Here is a 22,770-nt window from a genome sequence, read left to right on the forward strand (position 1 = left end):
CTGCACCTACAAGCTCTGTGTTAGACCATGTTCCTGTCGTCTAATAAACCTTCTGTTTCCCCGGCTGGCTGAGAGTCCCGTCTGACTGCGGAGTTGGGGGGCAGGACCCTCTGGCTTCCCAAGGACCCCGCCTGGGCGGACTCACTGTGGGAAGCGCACGGAGGGGCAGAGGAGGCTGAATGCTCCGAGGTCAGACCCAGGAAGGTGGAAGCCGTGTGAGCTGTGTGTCCTGCAGACAGGCTGCTCAGAGAGAGGAGACTTCCCCAGAGTCCTGACTGGCTTCATGGGGAGCAGTTCCAGATCATCGCCCGGGGACTCCGTGACAGTAGTTATCAGTGGTTCACAGTCATGCTGGAAGGGTATTTCAAGGGGGGTCCTGCAGGGATCTGTTCTGGGTCCGGTTCTGTTCAATATCTTCACTGATTTAGATAACTGCATAGAGAGTACACCTACCAAGTTTGCGGACGATACCAAGCTGGGAGGGGGTGCAAGTGCTTTGGAGGACAGGGTTAAAATTCAATGGTCTCGACAAACTGGAGAAATGGTCTGAAGTAAATTGGATGAAATTCAATAAGGACAGATGCAAAGCCCTCCACTTAGGAAGGAACAATCAGTTGCACACATACACAATGGGAATGACGGCCTAGGAAGGAGTCCTGCGGAAAGGGATCTGGGGTCATAGTGGATCACAAGCTAAATATGAGTCAACAGTGTAACGCTGTTGCAAAAATAGCAAACATCCTTCTGGGACGTCTTAGCAGGAGTGTTGTAAGCAAGACACGCTCTACTCTGCGCTGATTAGGCCTCAACTGGAGTATTGTGTCCAGTTCCGGGCCCCACCTTTCAGTAAGATGTGGCCAAATTGGAGAAAGTCCAGAGAAGAGCAACAAAACTGATGAAAGGTCTAGAAAACATGACCTGTGCGGGAAGATTATAAAAACTGGGTCTGGAGAAGAGAAGGCTGGGAGGGGACATAACAGTTTTCAAGTACATAAAAGGAGGAGGGAGAAAAAATGTTCTTAACCTCTGTAGACAGGACAAGAAGCAATGGGCTTAAATTGCAGCCAGGGCGGTTTAGGTTGGACATTAGGAAAAACCTCCGACCTGTCAGAGTGGATGAGTACTGGAATAAATTGCCCAGGGCGGTTGTGGAGTCCCCGTCACTGGAGGTTGTTAAGAGCAGGTTGGACAAACTGCTGTCAGGGATGGTCTGGATAATACTTAGTCCTTCCTCAGTGCCAGGGACTGGACTAGGTGACCTCTCGAGGTCCCTGCCAGTTCTACGACTCTGATTCTGCGGTAGAACACAGGAGTCCTGGCTGTCCTCCGGGACAGTAAAGACTTCAAGGGCTTTCGGTAATGGTAGGGATTGTCCTGGCCCCCTTGGCCCAAGCTGCCCCCATGCTCTCTGTGCTGGGATAGGGACTGTTATTGGAGGCCAGCTGGTGGGGACAGGAGACTGGGCTTAATGGGCCCTGGGTCTATCCAGCCTGGCATTGCCTGGGTTCCAGCTGTCTTGCCGGGAGAGTTCTTCTACTGGGCATGTGAGGCAGTGTCCCTTGGGGTGTCCGTGCCCTGCTCTGCATTCCCCACTGGGCCCCCCTGGCCTGCGGGCCCTGCCCCCTCCTGACTCGCTGGGGCTCAGGAAAGGCTGCTCTAGCCCTGGGAGGAAGGTGGGTGTGTCCCTGCGTTTCCCTCTGGGCTGGGCATTGCTGTGCCCTTGGTGGCAGGGGAGGGAGGAGGTGTTGACTCAGCGACCTGGGTGGAAATCAGAGTTAGTGACAAACAGAATCAGGGCTGCCCGTGAGAATGGCAGAGCCGGAGACCGGGAACTCCAGTTGGCTGGGTCGTCCCCATATAGCCACCAACAATCCCTGGGAAGGAGCAAAGAAGTGCAAAGGCCTTAAGAGCTGACCCCTGCACCGGTGCCATCCCCCTGTGCCCCCTGATCCGGGCAAGGATGCCCCAGCCTGACCCGTCTCCTACTGGGGAGTGTCCCCTGCGATCTAGCCTCAGCATCCCCTGCTGCTCTCAGCCCCCTGCATCCCTGCTCTGCCTGGAGAGCGGTCTGTCCCGGGGCACACGTCCCCCTGGAGCCAGCAGCTCAGCTGTCACTCCCCGCCAGCTGGCCGGTGTCTTTCTGGGATTGTGCGGGGCAGTGGGTCCATGTCCCCAGAGCCCAGTGGAGGGGTTGCCCCAGGCACAGGCCTGGCCGGGCAGGTCCCCTGGCAGGGCAGGCCTGGCTGACTCGGGGCCTGGTGGGGGAGCTGGTCCTGCCCGCCAAGGCTGAGTGCTGGTGCCTCAGGCTTGTTCCTGGAAAGCTGCAGGTGCAGAGATGCTTCACGAAGCCGCTAACAGTCTGGGCTTATGGGGCTTAGCTCCTCAGAGCCCTGTTCCCCCTGGTCTGGGCTGGGACTGCCTGGGTGGAGGAGGGGACCCGCCCCAGCTCCTCGTGCAGCGTCTGGCAGGGGGTGGAGGGGGCCCGGCGCAGCTGAGAGGAAACGGCCTGACTCAGCCGCTGGCTCCGGTTGCGCATTTTCCGGGCACCAGGGCGAAACGCTGAGCAGTTTCCAGCAGGGACTGTCGCCCGCCAGCCTCGCTCAGCAGGTGACTCACCCGGGCAGGGGGCTCCTCCCCACCTAGTGCTGCTGGCTGGCTGGCTGGCACCCCTTCCGGCACGGTGCGTGGAGATAGCTACCGCTCCCTGCAGAGCCCTGGGCCAGCCCCTGCCCCTTCCGCCCCCGCCCTCAGCTCTGCGATCTGCCTGCCCCCCACTACCCCAGCCTGCTCCCTGCAGAGCCCTGGCCGGCCACCGCCCCTTCCGCCCCCGCCCTCGGCTCTGCGATCTGCCTGCCCCCCACTACCCCATCCTGCTCCCTGCAGAGCCCTGGGCCAGCCCCTGCACCTTCTGCCCCCGCCCTCGGCTCTGCGATCTGCCTGCCCCCCACTACCCCAGCCTGCTCCCTGCAGAGCCCTGGGCGGCCACTGCCCCTTCTGCCCCCACCCTTGGCTCTGCGATCTGCCTGCCCCCCACTACCCTAGACTGCTCCCTGCAGAGCCCTGGGCCGGCCACCGCCCCTTCTGCCCCCACCCTCGGCTCTGCGATCTGCCTGCCCCCCACTACCCTAGACTGCTCCCTGCAGAGCCCTGGGCCGGCCACCGCCCCTTCTGCCCCCTCCCTCGGCTCTGCGATCTGCCTGCCCCCCACTACCCCAGCTGCTCCCTGCAGAGCCCTGGGCGGCCACTGCCCCTTCTGCCCCCACCCTCGGCTCTGCGATCTGCCTGCCCCCCACTACCCTAGACTGCTCCCTGCAGAGCCCTGGGCGGCCACCGCCCCTTCTGCCTTGCACCGCTACAAACTAGGGACCAAATGGCTCGGCAGCAGTTCTGCAGAAAAGGACCTAGGGCTTACAGTGGACGAGAAGCTGGATATGAGTCAGCAGTGTGCCCTTGTTGCCAAGAAGGCTAGCCGCATTTTGGGATGTATACGTAGGGGCATTGCCAGCAGATCGAGGGACGTGATCGTTCCCCTCTATTCGACATTGGTGAGGCCTCATCTGGAGTACTGTGTCCAGTTTTGGGCCCCACACTACAAGAAGGATGTGGAAAAATTGGAAAGAGTCCGCGAAGGGCAACAAAAATGATGAGGGGACTGGAACACATGACTTATGAGGAGAGGCTGAGGGAACTGGCATTGTTTATTCTGCAGAAGAGAAGAATGAGGGGGGATTTGATAGCTGCTTTCAACTACCTTACAGGGGGTCCCAAAGAGGATGGTTCTAGACTATTCTCAGTGGTAGAATAGGACAGGACAAGGAGTAATGGTCTCAAGTTGCAGTGGGGGAGGTTTAGGTTGGATATTAAGAAAAACTTCTTCACTAGGAGGGTGGTGAAACACTGGAATGCGTTACCTAGGCAGGTGGTAGAATCTCCTTCCTTAGAAGTTTTTAAGGTCAGGCTTGACAAAGCCCTGGCTGGGATGATTTAATTGGGGATCGGTCCTGCTTTGAGCAGGGGGTGGGACTAGATGACCTCCTGAGGTCCCTTCCAACCCTGATATTCTATGATTCTATGATTCTATGCAGGTGCCTCTGTGGATTTTACCTGCTCAGGTAGAACCTGGAGTGTTCGCATCGCACAGGAGCGGCCTCCATGCCCCGAGTGTGCCCACTGAGCCCTTGCCTCCCCCCGGCGCTCCCAGGACAGGTTCTCCCCTGCAGCCCCGGGCAGGCCGTTGCCAAGGCTGGAGAACGTGGCTTGAGGTCTGGGCGCCTGCCCAGAGCACACGGGGTACAGGGGGTATCCCCTCGCAGGCCGAGGGAGTGTGCTGCCCCAGCTGGGCCTTGCCAAGCTTCTGCCCTTTTCCGCGAGCTGCTGGGACGTCCGTGGGAGTGGGGCTGGGCTGGGGAGGGGACAGCGTGGGCTCAGGCCCAGAGGAGCTGCAGGGGCTGGGCCAAGATCTTGTGTGGCGGACGGTGATGCAGGACCGCAGATGGGTCTGGCAGGGGAGGCTGTGGTGCCCACATGCCGTGGGGCAGGCTGGGGGTCTGGCAGGGAGGTGCCTGTAGTGTGGCTGGGGGGGCTGGCATGCAAGGCCAGGCCTTCAGCTAAGTTGCTGCCCTGTGCTGCGGCCCCACATCCCTGGCCAGGGGCCTGGCTCCAGCCCAGGGCCTCATGCTGGGCTGCCCGGCCATGAGGTGGAGCCCAGCCAGCTCACTCCAGGGGAGACATGAGCTGAACCCCAGCTCCTGCCTGGGGCCTACTGCTCCCCCCAGCCCCGGTTTCCACCCTCGGTGTGGCCTGAGGCCTGGGAAGGGGGCTGCCTCTGAGATGCTGTCTGGAGAGAGCCCCCAAGCTGGGCTGCAGCGACCAGAGCCAGAGGGCAGGCACGGGGGCCAGTGACTCCCGTGTGGTGGTTTTACGTCCAGCACCTACCACGAACGACTGGCCTGGCAGAGGAGCCGAGCCCCGATGTGGGTCCGAGCCTCCACCAAGCAGGCCCTCGGCACCTGACTCTGCAGGCTGCTCGGCACGGAGCCGGGCGAGCCCTCGGAGAACCACGGGCAGCACGCAGCTCTGAGCTCCCGGCTCCCCGCCTGGCAGACCCACTGGAAGCTGGACTCTCTGGGCAGCCTCCTGACCGCGCAGCACCGCGTGGCTGCGGCTGGCACCGTGCTGGGGCAGGTGGGTTTGTGCCTCGGGGACCACCCAGTCCTGTTGAGCTGCAGGAGCTGGGGTGTCTCCTTTGGACAGCCCCGCGGGCGGGGGCAGCTGCGGTGGGAAAGCCGTGAGGCAGGTCAGCCTAATCTGCCCTGGCTCCGCAGGAATGTGGAAGTTCTGGCTCCATGAATCGCCCGTAATCAGAGCTGAGCCGGGCACTGGCAGGAGCCGGAGCAGAGGCAGAGCAGCTGCCCCAAGGGGCGGCGCGGCCAGCTGTGGCCTCGCGTGCTCGGGAGGTATGTCCGGAGCGGGCAGGGTCGGAGCCGGTTCTCCCGGGCGCAGGGCTGGTCAGTGAAGCGACAGGCATGTCAGGAGGGAGGCAGGGCTGTGGGCCCAAATGGGGGTCCTGATGCGGCCTCAGTGGGATCCCCTCCCGGGATTGGTGCCTGCCCCCGGCACATGTGTGGGCCCTGGCAGGAGGCGCTAACCTGAGGCCAGCAAAGGAGTGTGGCCGGCAAGGCTGCCCCGGCGGGACTGAGGGGCAGGATGGGGGAAGTGCCATCCCCACCGAGAGCCAGCGAGGGCTGCAGGGGAGAGACGGCTCCATCTCAGAGGGCTGCTGGTTTCTCCCTTCTGCGTTGCAGGGCAGGTGCTGGGTGTGGGGGGTCCTGGCAACTCCAGCCCCGTTCCAGCTGTGTGCAGGGGGCGGGAGTGGCGGGGCAGGCGCTGGCTGTGGGGGGGGCTCCCAGCAACTCCAGCCCTGTCCCAGCCAGGGGCGCTGGGGGGGGGCGGAGCAGGGCACTGTCTGTGGGGGACTCCTGGAAACTCCAGCCCCGTTCTAGCTGGGGCTCTGTGGGGGACGGGGCAGGACCTGGCTGTGGGGGGGCTTGCAGCGACTCCAGCCCCATCCCAGCCAGGGCGCTGGGGGGGGGCAGGGCAGGGTGCTGGCTGTGGGGAGGGCTCACGGCCACTCCAGCCCCAGCCCAGCCAGGGCGCTGGGGGGGGGCAGGGCAGGGTGCTGGCTGTGGGGGGGGCTCGCGGCCACTCCAGCCCCATCCCAGCCAGGGCGCTGGCGGGGGGGCAGGGCAGGGTGCTGGCTGTGGGGGGGGCTCACGGCCACTCCAGCCCCAGCCCAGCCAGGGTGCTGAGGGGGGGCAGGGCAGGGTGCTGGCTGTGGGGGGGGCTCGCGGCCACTCCAGCCCCAGCCCAGCCAGGGCGCGGGGGGGGTGGGGGCAGGCGCTGGCTGGGGAAGGGACGGATGGACCCTGTGCGTGTGGGGCCGGGGCGCGGAGCCCTGCTGGCACGATGCCTGCCAGAGAAATGCTGCACAAAGCGGCTCCCTCTCCCTGCCCCCCAGGAAGGACTCGAGGGGCAGGGGTGGGACTGGCATTTGTTCGGGCAGCACTGTCTCTCCCTCTCCCCGCTCCCTCCCCACTTCCTTGGCAGCGGCTCTGTGGGAGGCTCTGGCTGGGGGCCTGTCCGGGGACACGGCCCGGGCCGGCACAGGGGGCCCTGCAGGGGAGGGGGCTCTGGGTTGGCAACTCCCCTCCCTCGCCTGCTCCTCTGGGTAATCTCGTCTGGACGAGTGCTGCGGAAACCTTGGCACCGGCTCATGCTGGCACGAGGCTGGTGCGGTACTGCCAGGCTCCCTGATCCCATAGGGAGGAGCGGAGCTCAGCTCTCCTACCATCCCACGGGGGAACCACCCCCCAGCCCTGCTGTGGGTCAGGAGAGAGCTGCCTCCGCCCTCCAGCTGGCTGCGGGGAGGCGCTCCGATTTCAGCCCCTGCTCCAGTCCCAGCAGGAGGCGCTGTGAGGAGCACGGCAGGAGTGCTGGGTGCGGGCAGGGCTCCCAGCTACTCCCGCCCCAGCCCATCGCAGGCAGGGCTCTGACTCGCCCTGTCTGGGCCTGGTGGTGCTGCCAGGGGCTCAGAGCCCTGCTGGTCCCAGGTGGGATCTCCCCGACCCTGCCCCTCTGGCCTGCACCACAGCATGGAGACGTGTGGGGCAGGGACTATTCCGGGGCCTGGGGGCTGCACTGCCAGCTGCCCAGCCAGCGTCTCCTTGGGCAGCCCCGTGTCCCCGCCTCACCCAGCCAGCCCTGGAAAAACCCTGGCCCTGGAAACAGTGACTCAGGTGCCCAGCCGCTTCTTCCCAAGGATCCTGCTTCTCCCTCCCCCAGCACCTCTGACTTCTCCAGCCGTGGGGCCTGACAGCCCACCCCAGCCACCAGCAGTGAGCCTGACAACCCAACCCATCCCTCAACCCAGCCCCCAGCCATGGGGCCTGACAGCTCAACCTAGCTCCCAACCTGGGGACTCCTCAGATGGGGCATGCAAATAAACATGCAGCCACTTCTGGGGAGGGCAGAGCTTAGCTCCTTCCCAGGGGGGCGGGGGGCGAGGGGGTTGGGACAGTACAGCAGGCAGGAGCTCGGGTTTGAACGAGGGACCTCCAACTCGCTGCCTGGCCCAGCTCCCCGCAGAGGGCTCCGAACAGGAGTGTGGGGCGAGGAAACCTGTCCCAATGGCTACGTGCCCCGCACTTGGGGTGGGCCATTCCCAGAGGGCCGTCAGTAAGTGGCTGACTCTTGGTTGGGCCTGGGGGCTCATCCCAGTGCCAGCTCAGGTCTGAGCGAAGGGGAGCCGGGGACAGCCGGGCAGTGGCGGAGGCTGCAGCTGGCAGGGGCGATGCAATCAGGCAAGGAAGGGCAGAGCTGTCCGGGGAAGGGTCCCGGCTGAGCTGGCTCCGTGCGTCTGGGTGGCTGCTTCTCATGGTGCCATTGTCAGAGGCCAGGGTGCTCTCTCCACCCGCCAGCCCTTGTGCCCAGTGCCTGCCTGTCCTTCGGGGGAGCTGCCCTTGGCACCCAAGCTCAGCAGGTGCGTGGAAAGGGCAGGTGCATTCCCAAGTACCCAGGGACTGGCAGCAGGTCTGGGAGCCTGGCCACGCAGCGCCCTCCGTGCCCCGCTGAGTGCTGGTGCTGGGCTCCCCGGAATGTGCCCGAGCCTGCTCCGAGACTTCCATGGGGTGGGGCTATGGGCCCCACAGGCAGTACCCAGTTCCTCCGGGGTCTTGTGGGGAGGGCAGAGGCTGGGCCTGGGCAGGCGTCATGGGCCTCCTGAGGAGTGCTGGGCACTTTCGCTGAGTCTGGCTTGGGGAGCACGTCCAGGGCTTCCCCTGGGTGTGCTCAGCCCAGCCCCAGCAGGGGCCTCATCCAGCCCCCTGGGCAGCACCGCTGGAGACACCCAGCAGCCCTGGGTGGCTGCTGCTGAGGTGTGACCAGGAAAGGGCCCAGCATGAGCCCTGCACCATCCCCTCTCCTGCGCCCTGTGCAGGGCAAGAGCTGATGCCGGCTGGGCGGCAGGGGAGGGGAAGGCCCTTGACAGTCAGTGCCACCAGGCCCAGGGGAGGACTCCCATGACGAGGGCTGGGTGAGTAACCCATGTGAGGGCCAGTCATCAGTTGCCACCTTCCTCCTCAGCTCCTGCCAGTCACGTGTCTGCACCTCATGGAACAAAAAATCCTGGTGAGCGTGTTACACCAGGCAGATGGGACAGTCCGGTCGCAGAGCCAGCGGCAGCTGGGTGCAGGGATCGGCAGAGCTGGGTACCGGTGGTAGCTGGACGCGGGGATCAGCGAAGCTGGGTACTGGTGATGGCTATTGGCACAGCTGGGTACCGGTGGCGGTAGGGCACGGGGATTGGCAGAGCTGGGTACTCGTGACAGCTGGACGCGGGGATCAGCGGGGGCGTCGCAGGGGCCTGTGGGACGGGGCGGGGGCGTCGTAGGGGCCTGTGGCACGCGGGGGGGCATCGTAGGGGCCTGTGGGACGGGGCGGGGGCGTCGCAGGGGCCTGTGACACGGGGCGGGGGCGTCGCAGGGGCCTGTGGGACGGGGCGGGGGCGTCGCGGGGCCTGTGGGACGGGGCGGGGGCGTCGCAGGGGCCTATGGGACGGGGCGGGGGCGTCGCAGGGGCCTGTGGGATGGGGCGGGGGCGTCGCAGGGGCCTGTGGCACGTGGCGGGGGCGTTGCAGGGGCCTGTGGGATGGGGCGGGGGCATCGCAGGGGCCTGTGGGACGGGGCGGGGGCGTTGCGGGGCCTGTGGGACGGGGCGGGGGCGTTGCAGGGGCCTGTGGGATGGGGCGGGGGAATCTTGGGGCCTGTGGGACGGGGCGGGGGCGTCGCAGGGGCCTGTGGGACGGGGCGGGGGCGTCTCAGGGGCCTGTGGCACGGGGCGGGGGCGTCACAGGGGCCTGTGGGACAGGGCGGGGTGGTCGCAGGGGCCTGTGGCACGTGGCGGGGGCGTCACGGGGCCTGTGACACGGGGCGGGGGCGTCTTGGGGCCTGTGGGACGGGGCGGGGGCGTCGTGGGGCCTGTGGCACGTGGTGGGGGCGTCTTGGGGCCTGTGGGACGTGGCGGGGGCGTCTCGGGGGCCTGTGGCACGGGGCGGGGGCGTCGCAGGGGCCTGTGGGACGTGGCGGGGGCGTCTCGGGGGCCTGTGGGACGAGGCGGGGGCGTCGCGGGGCCTGTGGGACGGGGCGGGGGCGTCTTGGGGCCTGTGGGACGGGGCGGAGGCGTCTTGGGGCCTGTGGGATGGGGCGGGGGCGTTGCGGGGCCTGTGGGACGGGACGGGGGCGTTGCAGGGGCCTGTGGGATGGGGCGGGGGAATCTTGGGGCCTGTGGGACGGGGCGGGGGCGTCTCAGGGGCCTGTGGCACGGGGCGGGGGCGTCACAGGGGCCTGTGGGACAGGGCGGGGTGGTCGCAGGGGCCTGTGGCACGTGGTGGGGGCGTCTTGGGGCCTGTGGGACGTGGCGGGGGCGTCTCGGGGGCCTGTGGCACGGGGCGGGGGCGTCGCAGGGGCCTGAGGGACGTGGCGGGGGCGTCGCGGGGCCTGTGGGACGGGGCGGGGGCGTCGCGGGGCCTGTGGGACGGGGCGGGGGCGTCTTGGGGCCTGTGGGACGGGGCGGGGGCGTCGCAGGGGCCTGAGGGACGTGGCGGGGGCGTCGCGGGGCCTGTCGGACGGGGCGGGGGCGTCTCGGGGGCCTGTGGGACGGGGCGGGGGCGTCGCGGGGCCTGTGGGACGGGGCGGGGGCGTCTTGGGGCCTGTGGGACGGGGCGGAGGCGTCTTGGGGCCTGTGGGATGGGGCGGGGGCGTTGCGGGGCCTGTGGGACGGGACGGGGGCGTCGCAGGGGCCTGTGGGACGGGGCGGGGGCATCTTGGGGCCTGTGGGACGGGGCGGGGGCGTCTTGGGGCCTGTGGGACGGGGCGGGGGCGTCGCGGGGGCCTGTGGGACGGGGCGGGCGCGTCGCAGGGGCCTGTGACACGGGGCGGGGGCGTCGCGGGGCCTGTGGGACGGGACGGGGGCGTTGCAGGGGCCTGTGGGACGGGACGGGGGCGTCGCGGGGCCTGTGGGACGGGGCGGGGGCGTCTCAGGGGCCTGTGGGACGGGGCGGGGGCGTCGCGGGGGCCTGTGGGACGGGGCGGGCGCGTCGCAGGGGCCTGTGACACGGGGCGGGGGCGTCGCGGGGCCTGTGGGACGGGACGGGGGCGTTGCAGGGGCCTGTGGGACGGGACGGGGGCGTCGCGGGGCCTGTGGGACGGGACGGGGGCGTCGCGGGGCCTGTGGGACGGGACGGGGGCGTTGCGGGGCCTGTGGGACGGGGCGGGGGCGTCGCAGGGGCCTGTGGGACGGGGCGGGGGCGTCGCGGGGGCCTGTGGGACGGGACGGGGGCGTTGCGGGGCCTGTGGGACGGGGCGGGGGCGTCGCGGGGGCCTGTGGGACGGGGCGGGGGCATTGCGGGGCCTGTGGGACGGGGCGGGGGCGTCGTAGGGGCCTGTGGGACGTGGCGGGGGCGTCGCGGGGGCCTGTGGGACGGGACGGGGGCGTTGCGGGGCCTGTGGGACAGGGCGGGGGCCTCGCAGGGGCCTGTGGGACGGGGCGGGGGCGTCGCAGGGGCCTGTGGCACGTGGCGGGGGCGTCGCAGGGGCCTGTGGGACGGGGCGGGGGCGTCGCAGGGGCCTGTCGGACGGGGCGGGGGCGTTGCGGGGCCTGTGGGACGGGGCGGGGGCGTCGCAGGGGCCTGTGGGACGGGGCGGGGGCGTCGCGGGGGCCTGTGGGACGGGGCGGGGGCGTCGCAGGGGCCTGTCGGACGGGGCGGGGGCGTTGCGGGGCCTGTGGGACGGGGCGGGAGCGTCGCAGGGGCCTCTGACACGGGGCGGGGGCGTCGCAGGGGCCTGTCGGACGGGGCGGGGGCGTTGCGGGGCCTGTGGGACGGGGCGGGGGCGTCGCAGGGGCCTGTGGCACGTGGCGGGGGCGTCGCAGGGGCCTGTGGGACGGGGCGGGGGCGTCGCAGGGGCCTGTCGGACGGGGCGGGGGCGTTGCGGGGCCTGTGGGACGGGGCGGGGGCGTCGCAGGGGCCTCTGACACGGGGCGGGGGCGTCGCAGGGGCCTGTGGGACGGGGCGGGGGCGTCGCGGGGCCTGTGACACGGGGCGGGGGCGTCGCAGGGGCCTGTGGGACTGGGCGGGGGCATCGCGGGGCCTGTGGGACGGGGCGGGGGCGTCGCAGGGGCCTGTGGGACGGGGCGGGGGCGTCGCAGGGGCCTGTGGGACGGGGCGGGGGCGTTGCGGGGCCTGTGACATGGGGTGGGGGCGTTGCAGGGGCGTGTATGTTATGGTCATAAGAAACACATGGGATCTTTTTCAGGGGAAAAGGCAATACACCGCGTTTATTGAAAATACGATAGCACACGCATTCAGTCACACACACACACACACACACACACACACATGTGTCCTGCAGATGGTCCTATAGTCACCAGTCATGATCCGAGGCTTTACAGGACTGAACCCAGAGTCTCATGGCAAAGCACCCCAGCTTTACGCTTGTAAGTTCCCATTTGAGTCTGTGGATTTTGCAATGTCATTTTGTAATCGTTAGTCCTTAAATGGGGTTAATCTTGGGGTTTTCCGCTTTTCTCTCTTCTTTGTTGTCTCATCTTTGGTGGTGTTTGCCTCACCTCTGAGGTTGTTTATGCTGCTAACTTGTTTAGCTTCAGATACAATGGATGTTTTCTGATTGTTTCTCCAAGTCTCTCACTTCTTCTTGACCATCCGGACATTTGTGATGGCTTTCACACTCCTTAACCATGCACACATCCTTTACTTATACCAAACAATTTTACAGAGAATTTCAAACAGGATAACATTTTAGAAAGGGTGATATGGTTACTAAAGGGATTACAAAAGACCCGTACACAACTTCGTTTGCAATGCAGATAAGAAACAAGACCTTATAGCAAATACTGCAATGAAAACTTCTCCTAAAACAAAAGGTGACTGTAATCAGCCACAAGGACTGTTCTGGTCTGTTCCTGCCTTAACATCAGTTCAGACACAGGCAGCCTGTCTGATGTGTTTTTACCAATGGCCCCTTAGGCCATTCCTTTCTGGTATTCAAATAGGGTGGCTGACAGGGTATGGTTAAATCATACAGCAATAAGTTTAATTAATGCTACATTATTATTCTTAATCATTCGTTCTAAATTATATAAAATACAAACATAAAATCCTACTGCTACATGTAGCTCACAGCGGGGCCGTCGCAGGGGCCTGTAGCACAGCGCGGGGCTGCGGGGGGCTGTGCCCAGGGCCCCGGGAGCTGGGGAGGGCTGTGCCCATGGCCCCGGGGGCTGCAGGGGGCTGTGCCCATGGCCCCGGGGGCTGGGAGGGGCTGTGCCCATGGCCCCGGGGGCTGCAGGGGGCTGTGCCCATGGCCCTGGGGGCTGCAGGGGGCTGTGCCCATGGCCCTGGGGGCTGGGGGTGCTGTGCCCATGGCCCTGGGGGCTGGGGGGGCTGTGCCCATGGCCCCGGGAGCTGGGGGGGACTGTGCCCATGGCCCTGGGAGCTGGAGGGGGGGCTGTGCCCATGGCCCCGGGAGCTGGGGGGGGCTGTGCCCAGGGCCCCGGGAGCTGGAGGGGGGCTGTGCCCAGGGCCCCAGGGGCTGGGAGGGCTGTGCCCATGGCCCTGGGGGCTGGGGGTGCTGTGCCCATGGCCCCGGGGGCTGGGAGGGGCTGTGCCCATGGCCCCGGGAGCTGGGGGGGCTGTGCCCATGGCCCTGAGGGTTGGGGGGGGGGCTGTGCCCATGGCCCCGGGGGCTGAGAGGGCTGTGCCCATGGCCCCGGGGACTGGGAGGGCTGTGCCCATGGCCCCAGGGGCTGGGAGGGCTGTGCCCGTGGCCCCGGGAGCTGGGGGGGGCTGTGCCCAGGGCCCTGGGAGCTGGAGGGGGGGCTGTGCCCATGGCCCTGGGGGCTGGGAGGGCTGTGCCCATGGCCCCAGGGGCTGGGAGGGCTGTGCCCATGGCTCCGAGCTGGGGGGCGGCTCACTCTGGCCTGTGATTTGCCCCTTAGTGAAGCTGTCGTGTTGCCAGTGGCTCCTCAGCTTGCAGCTGGGCCCTGGGCTGGGACCTAGGGGTTGCAAGGCCTCCGGCCACGTGGCCCAGGGCTGTGAGCACCGCGGGCATCCCTGCAGCTCGGGCCAGCTGCCTGCCCTCCAGCCCGGCCTGCGCTGTGAGCCAGGCCCCTCAGCACAGGTCAGAGGCAGAAACCCCTGGGTCTCAGGCCCCCCTCGGCCTCTGCTTCACGCAGGGCCTGGAGATGCCCCAAGTGCGTCGGATCCTGGCAGCAGGGAGAGCAGCCTGCTCCCTCCCCCTCCTGCTCCCTCCCCCTCCTGCCTCCTTCCCCTCCAGGCCCCCTCACTCTCCTGCCCCCGCCACCCCACTCCTACCCCCCTGCCCCACTTTCCTCCCTCTGCCAAAGTTGGCAGCTGCAGGCTGTGGGGCAGGGCTCAGGTGGGGTGAGCACAGGCTGGGGGCTCCCGGCTTGCAGTGCGAATTGAGCCTGTGCCCCTGCCTGCCCCCACGGCTGCACCGGCGTGCGCTGGCTGGGGACCCCGCTCCCACTCGCTGCCCTGCTGCGTTTCTCTTGGCGCCTGCTCTGTCTTTCAGGGCCTTGGGGCCAAGACAAACCTGGCTGGAGCCTCCACCCTGCGCGCAGCCAGTCCCTCTGTTTTCCTTTGCTCACTGCCTCTGCCCTCCTGCCGCCCGGCCTGGCCAGTGCCCACCTCTCCCCCTGCCTGGGAGCGCAGCCGTGGGGCCAGAGACCTTGCCCCACACAGCACGGCTGTCCCTCCGTGGGGGAGAGTGAGGGGGAGCCACAGCACATGGGGTCCCATCCGCATGCGCCCAGAGTGCGGCCTCCTCTGGGGTGGGGCCCAGGGCGGTGGGGATGTCTGGGATCCTCTGGGTTGTGAGTGTGGCTCCCGGAAGCCCCCTCTTCAGAGCTGGGGCTGGAGCTGCGGGGAGGGGGAAGCCAGGCCAAGGCCCTGACTGGCATGGCTGTATGTGACCCAGGCCCCTCCTCTGCTCTTCCCCTGCCCAGGTGATGCTGCCCCGCCATCGCCTTCTGAGCCCGAGTGAGAAAGAGAAAGGTTAACGGGGCCAGGCACCAGCTACTCGGCCTGCGCCATGAGCCGCTCCCAGGTTTCCTCCGGGATTCACCACATCGTCTCCTCTGCCTTCGAGAGCGTAAGTAGGAGGTGTGGACGGCTGGATCTACCCCGGGACCACTGGGCAGAGGCAGCGGCCAAGCCGTGGGGCCCAAGTGCAAAGCCTGGAGCTGCCCCGGGACTAGAGGGCAGAGCCAGCGGCCGAGCTGTGGGGTCCACGTGCAAAGCCTGGAGCTCCTGGAGCTGCCCGGGACCAGAGGGCAGAGCCGGCGGCTGAACTGTGGGACCCATGTGCAGAGCCTCGGGATCCTGGAGCGGTGCTGGGACGCTCGGGGCTGCCCCCATGTGAGCAGCTGCCATCCAGTGTTTTGCTGGTGACTGGGCCCAGCAAGCTCGGCCCAGGGACCTGTATCCTCTGGCCCTGCTGGCAGGGTCACCCGATGCCCTGTGGAGGGCTGAGGATCAGCCCCAGAGAGGGTCCCTGTCACGAACCCACAGGCTCGGGGCTGCGCCCCCCAGCTTTGGAACTGTCTCTGGGAGGCCTCTTCACTGTGCCAGCCTCCCTGGGGGTCCCACTCTTTCAGGGTGAGCCGCGCTGTCTCACTGCCCCCTAGACTGGCCCTCTGGGCCTGCAGCTCCCCGCACGCCTCCGCGAGCTCCGGGCAGTGAGTCCCCCGGAGACAGCCCCTGAGGGAGACTCGGCCGCTCTGCAGGGATCAGGGCCCCTCGCCCAGCCCCTGGAGGGACCCTCTGTCACGGAGTCCCCGGGCGATGCTCTGGAACTGCTCCCCATGAAGCCAGTCAGGACTCTGGGGCAGTCGCCTTTCTGTGAGCAGCCTGTCTGCAGGACACACAGCTCACCCAGCTTCCACCTTCCTGACCTCGGAGCATTCAGCATCCTCTGCCCCTCCGTGCGCTTCCCCCCAGCGAGTCCGCTCAGGCGGGGCTCCTGGGGAAGCCAGAGGGTCCTGCACCCCAACTTCGCAGTCAGACGTGACTCTCAGCCAGCCAGTAAGACAGAAGGTTTATTAGGCGACAGGAACATGGTCTAAAACAGAGCTTGCAGGTGCAGAGAACGGGACCCCTCAGCTGGGTCCATTTTGGGGGGCAGTGAGCCAGACAACCACGTCTGCACTTCACTCCATGTCCCAGCCAGCCCCAAACTGAAACCCCCTCCAGCCCCTCCTCCTCTGGGCTTTGTTCCTTTCCCGGGCCAGGAGGTCACCTGATTCCTTTGTTCTCCAACCCTTCAGCTCTCACCTTGCAGGGGGGGAAGGGCCCAGGCCATCAGTTGCCAGGAAACAGGGTGTCGGCCATTCTCTGTGTCCAGACCCCTTCACACACCTGCCCTCTAGGGCTCTGCAATGATCATACACCCTTACTCCACCCCCTAGATACTTAAGAACTGCCTAGGGGAAACTGAGGCACCCCCACACTATTCAGAGGAAACATTAAGAACAGTCCCACTTCGTCACACCCTCCCAGCGCGGGCACAGCTGGGTTCAGTTGTTAGCTGGGGCCTGGTGTAGGGGGCCTTTAGGGCAGCCTGGGGCAATGAAGGGTGAAGCAGGGCCCGTCCTGGCCAGCCCCGAGCCCAGCCCGGCTGTGGGGAACCCTCGGGTCTGGCTCTGTCTATCTGGGCGGCCTCCTTGGTCAGACTCTAGGTGGGAGCCCTGACTCCTTCCAGCCTCCGACTCTTGTCCCCACCTTCTCGCTCCCAGCCCCGAGTTCTCCAGTGGGGATCCTTGTTCCGCTCCCCCCTGCGGGGGCGAGGTCCATCCCCCTTGGGGCCATGGGCTCCTGGGTGTCCCTATCCGGGTGCTTGGATTTGCCGTTCTCATGCTTCACTGAGATGGGGACTGGGCCCATCCAGGGGACACCCGCCCCTGTGTCTTTAGCCGGCCCTGAGAACAGACAGGCCCCTGAGAGCAGACTCTGCCCCGGCCTGGCACTGGGGGGGGCTGTGCTGGGGGGGCAGCCCCGGCCTGGGACTGGGGGGGGCTGTGCTGGGGACAGGGTGGCAGGGCTGGGGCGCTGCGCCGGGGGGTTACATGCCGTGTTTCACCCTGGGCGGCGGTGGGCTCGGTTCAGCGTTTGCCTGGAGCCCCCCCCCGGCGTTGATGGGGCCCCGCTCTGGCTCGTGGCTCTGTCGCTCTGTCGCTCGCCGCACCCAAGCCCGGCCACCCCGGCGCCTGCCCCGCACGGAAGCTGGTTGCCGGGTTATCGCCTCGGCGCATCTGCAGGTAGCGGGTTAATGATTCACCCTGGGAGCCCAGCCAGTGGGTGCCTGGCCCGGGCCGTTGGGCCAGCTCCCCATTGCTGAGGCAACAGCCGGCACGTGATGCGGGATGGGGCCTGCCGCGCGCCCTCCTGCCCCTCCGGCCGCCTCTGGGCGAGTCCTGCTGCCATGGACTTTCTGCTGGGCTGCCAGGTAGGACGCACCTGCTCCCTGGGCCTGGGAGAGGAGCTGCCACGCCTGGCAGCTTCCTCCTGCAGCTCCTGGCGCACACCGTGCTGTGGGGGCTGCTGGGGGAGCCCCAGGGCAGGGCTGTGCCCACAGGGTCTCCCTACACCTCTGTTCCCCTCTCCAGAGACCGGCCAGAGCCAGCAGCACAGAGCATGTCTGGCCCCCTTCACGCTGGCTGGGGGCTGTTCTGGGCTGGGCGAGCCGATGGCAGGGCCTGGCTGGGCTTATGGATGGGGCAGTGAGACAGGGAGGAGAAGGTGGAGGAGCTGGGGTGTGGGGCTATGGGAAGAGGTGGGACAGCAAGGGAGGATGTGGGGCACAATAGTGGGGCTCAGGCGGGGCTGGGCAGTAAGGATGTGGGGCAGGGCAGTGTGGTGGGCTGGGCAGTGAGAATGTGGGGCGAGGCAGTGAGGCAGGCAGTGGGGTGGGCAGAGGAGTGAGGATGTGGGGCAGGCAGTGGGGTGGACTGGGCAGTGAGGATGTGGGGAAGAGCAGTGAGCTGGGCTGGGTAGTGAGGATGTGGAGCAGGACAATAAGGATGTGGGGCAGGCAGTGGGGTGGGCTGGGCAGTTGTAATATGGGGCAGGTAGTGGGGTGGGCAGGACAGTGAGGATGTGGGGCAGGCAGTCGGGTGGGCTGGGTAGTCCAGATGGGGAGCAGGCAGTGGGGCTGGGGGCTGGGCTGGACAGTAAGGATGTGGGGCAGGCAGTGGGGTGGCCTGGGCAGTGAGGATGTGGGGCAGGCAGTGGGGTGGGCTGGACAGTGAGGATGTGGGGCAGGGCAGTGGGGCTGGGAGCTGGGCTAGGCAGTGAGGATGTGGGGCAGGGCAGTGGGGCTGGGAGCTGGGCTAGGCAGTGAAGATGTGGGGCAGGCAGTGGGGTGGGCAGGGCAGTGAGGATGTGGGGCAGGCAGTGGGGCTGGGGGAGGTTGGGGTTGCGGTGGGGACGGGGTCACTGAGTGTTGCAGCTGGTTCAGGACAGCAGGGGTTGTTCCGGGTCACGGCGGGGGTTGGATGGGGAGAGGTCGGGGGTCACGGCAGGGATGGGGTGGGGATGTCAGGGGTCACGGTGGGGGTGGGATGGAGAGGTCTGGGGTCGAAGTGGGGTGGGGCAGGGAGGTCTGAGGATGCGGTGGGGGTGGGTTGGGGAGAGGTCAGGGGTCACGGCAGGGGTGGGGGGGATGTCTGGGGTCACAGTGGGGTGGGTTGGGGAGAGGTTGGTGTCACGGCGGGGATGGGGTGGAGATGTCGGGGGTCGCAGTGGGGCGGGGCAGGGAGTTCTGGGGACACAGCAGGGGTGGGTTGGGGAGAGGTCGGGTGTCATGGTGGGGATGGGGTAGGGATGTCTGGGGTCGCAGTGGGGTGGGGCAGGGAGGTCTGGGGACGTGGTGGGGTGGGGTGGGGATGGCAGGGAGGGAGGGGTGAATGTGGGGCGGCAGGGTGGGGAGGCAGGAGGGGTCACAGTGGGGTGGGGCAGGGAGGTCTGGGGATGTGGTGAGGGTGGGTTGGGGAGAGGTCAGGAGTCACGGCGGGGTTGGGGGGGATGTCTGGGGTCACAGTGGGGTGGGTTGGGGAGAGGTTGGGGAGAGGTTGGGGTCACGGCCGGGATGGGGCGGAGATGTCGGGGGTCGCAGTGGGGTGGGGCAGGGAGTTCTGGGGACACAGCTGGGGTGGGTTGGGGAGAGATCGGGGGTCATGGTGGGGATGGGGTAGGGATGTTGGGGGTCGCAGTGGGGTGGGGCAGGGAGGTCTGGGGTCATGGCGGGTATGGGGCGGGGAGGTTGTGGGACACAGCAGGGGTGCGTTGGGGAGAGGTCAGGGGTCACAGTGGGGTGGGGCAGGGAGGTCTGGGGACATGGTGGGGGTGGGTTGGGGAGAGGTCAGGGGTCACGGCAGGGGTGGGGGGGATGTCTGGGGTCATAGTGGGGTGGGGCAGGGAGGTCTGGGGACGTGGTGGGGGTGGGTTAGGGGAGGTCAGGGGTCATGGCTGGGGTGGGATAGGGATGTTGGGGGTCACAGTGGGGTGAGGCAGGGAGGTCTGGGGATGTGGTGGGGTGGGGAGGGGATGGCGGGGAGGGAGGGGTCAATGTGGGGTCACGGCAGGGTGGGGAGGCGGGAGGGCTGCACGTCAGGCTCTCGTGGGGACAACGATGGGGTGGGGGCAGCGCGGGTGGGCTGGGGGCACTGCCTTCCCCCCACAGCCCCTCTGCACCCCTCTTTGGGAAGGGCCGTGTCCCGGGGCAGATGCTCCCTCCAGGGCCAGGGGTGGGGCCAGGACCCACAGCTGTTTCCTCCCTTGGCTAGTGCCCATGCCAGACCTCAGGAGAAGGGGGCACCTGCCCCCAGCACTGCACCCCTGGGTGAAGGGGGACCTGACCCCCCACTGCACCCCTGGGTGAAGGGGGGCCTGCCCCTGCCAGCACAGCACCCTTGGGAGAAGGGGACCTGGTCACCCATAGCGCAGCATAGCCGGGGAGAGCGGGGCCCTGCAGTCAGGCCCCCAGCGGGGTGGGGGGCTCTGGGGGCCCCTCTCCGGCCCCATGGGGGCGGGGGAGTCCCGGGGCAGGCGTGGGACTCACCCGGAGATGCTCTTGGCGAGCCCAGGGAGAGCCGCTCCCGCGCAGAGGGCACCTTCAGGCGTGTGCCGGAGCTGGCGGCCGGCGGCCCCGGCGCGGGGAGCCTCCGTCAATATTTGGAGTGGCACCGAGGGAAGGAGCCGCCTGTCGCCTCCCGCTGCTCCCGTCCCTCCCGCGGCCGCGACCTTCCCGAGTCGGCAGAGCCCCATAAAGCTCAGCGCCGGCTGCCTGGCTGGCGGGGCCGGAGCGGGGCGCAGGGAGCAGCAGCAGCCCCTCAGCCCCTGTCCCCACGCTGCCCGGCGGCCCCCCCATGGCTCAGGTAGGAGGGGGCAGGGCCCCCCGGCCGCAGTGCGGGGAGCAGCCACCTCCGGCAGGGGGTGCGGCAGCCTGAGCCACACGAGCTGGGCTGGGGGGTGGAGGGGAGAGGAGATGCGGGGCTCCATCATTGGGGGAGAACGAGACGCAGGGCTCCATCGCTGCGGGGATTGGAGGAGAGATGAGACGCAGGGCTCCATTACTGGGGGTTGGGGGGCTGGAGTGGAGAGGAGACGTAGGGCTCGGCGGCTGGGGGGGCGGAGGGGGAGACAAGATATGTGGGGCTCGGTCGCCAAGGGAGGAGGGGAGAGGAGACATGTGGGTCTCGGTCGCCGAGGGAGGAGGGGAGAGGAGACGTAGGACTCAGTGGCTGGGGGGGGCGAAGGGGGAGACAAGACATGTGGGGCTCGGTCGCCAAGGGAGGAGGGGAGAGGAGACATGTGGGGCTCGGTGGCTGTGGGGGTGGAGCAGGAGACGAGACATTTGGGGCTCGGTCGCCGAGGGAGAAGGGGAGAGGAGACACGTGGGGCTCGGTTGCTGAGAGAGGAGGGGAGAGGAGACGTAGGGCTCAGTGGCTGGGGGGGTTTGAGGGGGAGACAAGACATGTGGGGCTCGGTCGCCGAGGGAGGAGGGGAGAGGAGACGTGTGGGGCTCGGTCGCTGTGTGGGGCAGAGGGGGAGACGAGACGTGTGGGGCTCGGTCGCCGAGGGAGGAGGGGAAAGGAGATGCAGGGCTCGGTCGCCGGGGGGTGGGCAGACGGGGAGACGAAACCTGTGGGGCTCCATCACTGGGTGGGGGGTTGCTGCCCCAGTATGGCAGGCTGAGCGGGGACCAATGCTGCAGCCAGCCCTGCAGGTCCCCCCGGAGGGCAGAGACCTGTGGTCCCTCCTGCCGGGACTCCGGGGCACGAGGGCCCAGACCTGCATTGTGGGGTCCAGAGGGGAGCTGGGGTGTCAGGCCCCCCCGGGGCACTGATCTCCCCCCCGCCGGGCCAGGCTGATCTCTGCCTGGCTGGGATGGAGCTGGTCACCGCTCCGCTCTGGGCCCCCACCGCACAGGGACTCCAAACCCCCGGGCAGGGCGGGCTCTCCGGGCTGCCTCGTGGGGCAGCGTCCGCCGGGCCTGGCACCTCGGGTACCGGCTGTGCGGAGCGTGTGACCGGCCTGGCTTCAGTGCAGCCAGCACTGGGCCGTGACCCCTCGGGGCCTGAGCAGGGGCTGGGGCTGGGGCTGGGGCTGGGGCTGGCTGGGGCGTACTTGGAAGGGAGACTCAGCAGGGCAGCCAGGCTGCTGCAGGGGACGCTGGGCTGGACAGGCTCTGGCCCGGCAGTGCTGGCCTCAATGCCCCAGTGCCGTTCGAGGGGCGCAGGGCTGCGGGGCGGGGGCTCGGCAGGGGCCGCTGGGCTGCGGGGCGGGGGCTCGGCAGGGGGTGGGGGCTGCGGGCTGCGGGGAGCGGGGGCTCAGCAGGGTGCAGGGGCTGCAGGGCGGGGGCTCGGCAGGGGGTGGGGGCTGCGGGGTGCTGGGCTGCGGGGCGGGGGCTCGGCCGGGGACGGGGGCTCGGCCAGGGGCTGTCGCGGCGGGGCTGCGGGGAGCGAGGCGGGGCCTCAGCAAGGGGTGGGGGCTGTGGGGAGACGGGTGGGGGCTCGGCAGGGGGCAGGGGCTCGGCAGGGGCGGGGGCTGCGGGGCGGGGGCTCGGCTGGGGGTGGGGGCTTGGCCGGGGGCGGTCGCGGCGGGGCTGTGGCGCTGATCCGGGGCATCTCTCGGCCCTGTGTTTCCCCAGCCGGAGGCGGAGGCCCTGGGCCCCAGCTCGCCCGCGGCTGTGGAGGAGGAGGAGACTGACCTGAACAAGACGCTGGGCGTGGAGCGCTTCGAGGAGATCCTGCACGACTCGCACCCGCGCAACGGGGAGGAGGCCGGCCGGAGCTACAGCGAGGAGGACTTTGAGTGTGAGAGAGGGCGGGGAGGGGCAGGGCAGGGGGTCCAGGGCCAGCGCAGGGGCAGGGCACAGAGGACACGGCCTGTGGGGGCGGCCCCAGCCCGGTTCATTGGCTCCTGGGCGCCGGTGGGGAGATGCTCCGGCCTGGCAGCGTTGTGGGGCACCTGGGCCACGCTAGTGCCGGGCGGGCGGCTGACGGCATGTGGGTGCTGTGGAGGTGGGGGCAGCCCGGGGGCATGGTGTGGCGAGGCGGGGAGGCAGGCAGGGTCTGGCCCCAGCTCGGTGCCCATGCCCATGCCTTCTGTTCCTCCCAGATCACCGCCAGTCGTCCCACCACATTCACCACCCCCTCTCCACGCACCTGCCCCCTGATGCCCGCAGGAAGAAGGGGGGGCAGAAGGGCAAGAAGAAGCGGCGCCGGGCGTCTGTTCCAGGGGAGACTCCCACCATCGAGGAGGCAGAGGAGGATGAGGATGACACCTGTGACACGGAGCCAGAGCGGTCGGCCGAGGACCTGCCCGGGGGGATCCAGGTACAGGGCTGGGGGCCCAGCAGGGAGCGGGAGGGGTCAGCTAGAGCAGCGAGGGGGGCCCAGAGGAGGGGCTCTGGCAGCCAGGGCTGGGGCCACAAGGGCAGGACCCCCAGACCCTGCTGTCGCCGCCGGTGCCCCAAGCCATGTCCCTTCTCAGTTCTTCTTGCAGGAGGATGAGGCTGCCGAGCGCCGCCCAGAGGAGCCCACGACCCCAACGTCTCTGCCGAGCTCCCCCATGGAGCTGTTGGGGGCTGCAGTTACGGACCCCAAGGGGGCTGGGTG

At 68.1% G+C, this 22,770-nt stretch overlaps 1 protein-coding gene across 10 annotated transcripts in view; it reads left to right on the top strand.

Moving 5' to 3' along the window:
• Positions 1–22,770, top strand: part of SLC4A2 (solute carrier family 4 member 2) — a 104,796-nt gene that overhangs the window by 55,011 nt on the left and 27,015 nt on the right. For 8 of the 10 annotated variants that reach the window (XM_075126124.1, XM_075126127.1, XM_075126126.1 and 5 more), the window contains 4 exons: positions 14,599–14,744; positions 21,801–21,966; positions 22,271–22,488; positions 22,646–22,767. In XM_075126124.1, coding sequence (XP_074982225.1) covers positions 14,685–14,744; positions 21,801–21,966; positions 22,271–22,488; positions 22,646–22,767 — 566 coding nt within the window. In that variant the 5' untranslated portion in view covers positions 14,599–14,684. Of the gene's footprint in view, positions 1–5,438; positions 5,457–14,598; positions 14,745–21,800; positions 21,967–22,270; positions 22,489–22,645; positions 22,768–22,770 lie in introns of those variants that run through there. The other 2 variants (XM_075126131.1, XM_075126132.1) reach the window with 2 other exon arrangements.

This window comes from Caretta caretta, chromosome 2, assembly GCF_965140235.1.
Source record: "Caretta caretta isolate rCarCar2 chromosome 2, rCarCar1.hap1, whole genome shotgun sequence".
NCBI lineage: Eukaryota > Metazoa > Chordata > Testudines > Cheloniidae > Caretta > Caretta caretta.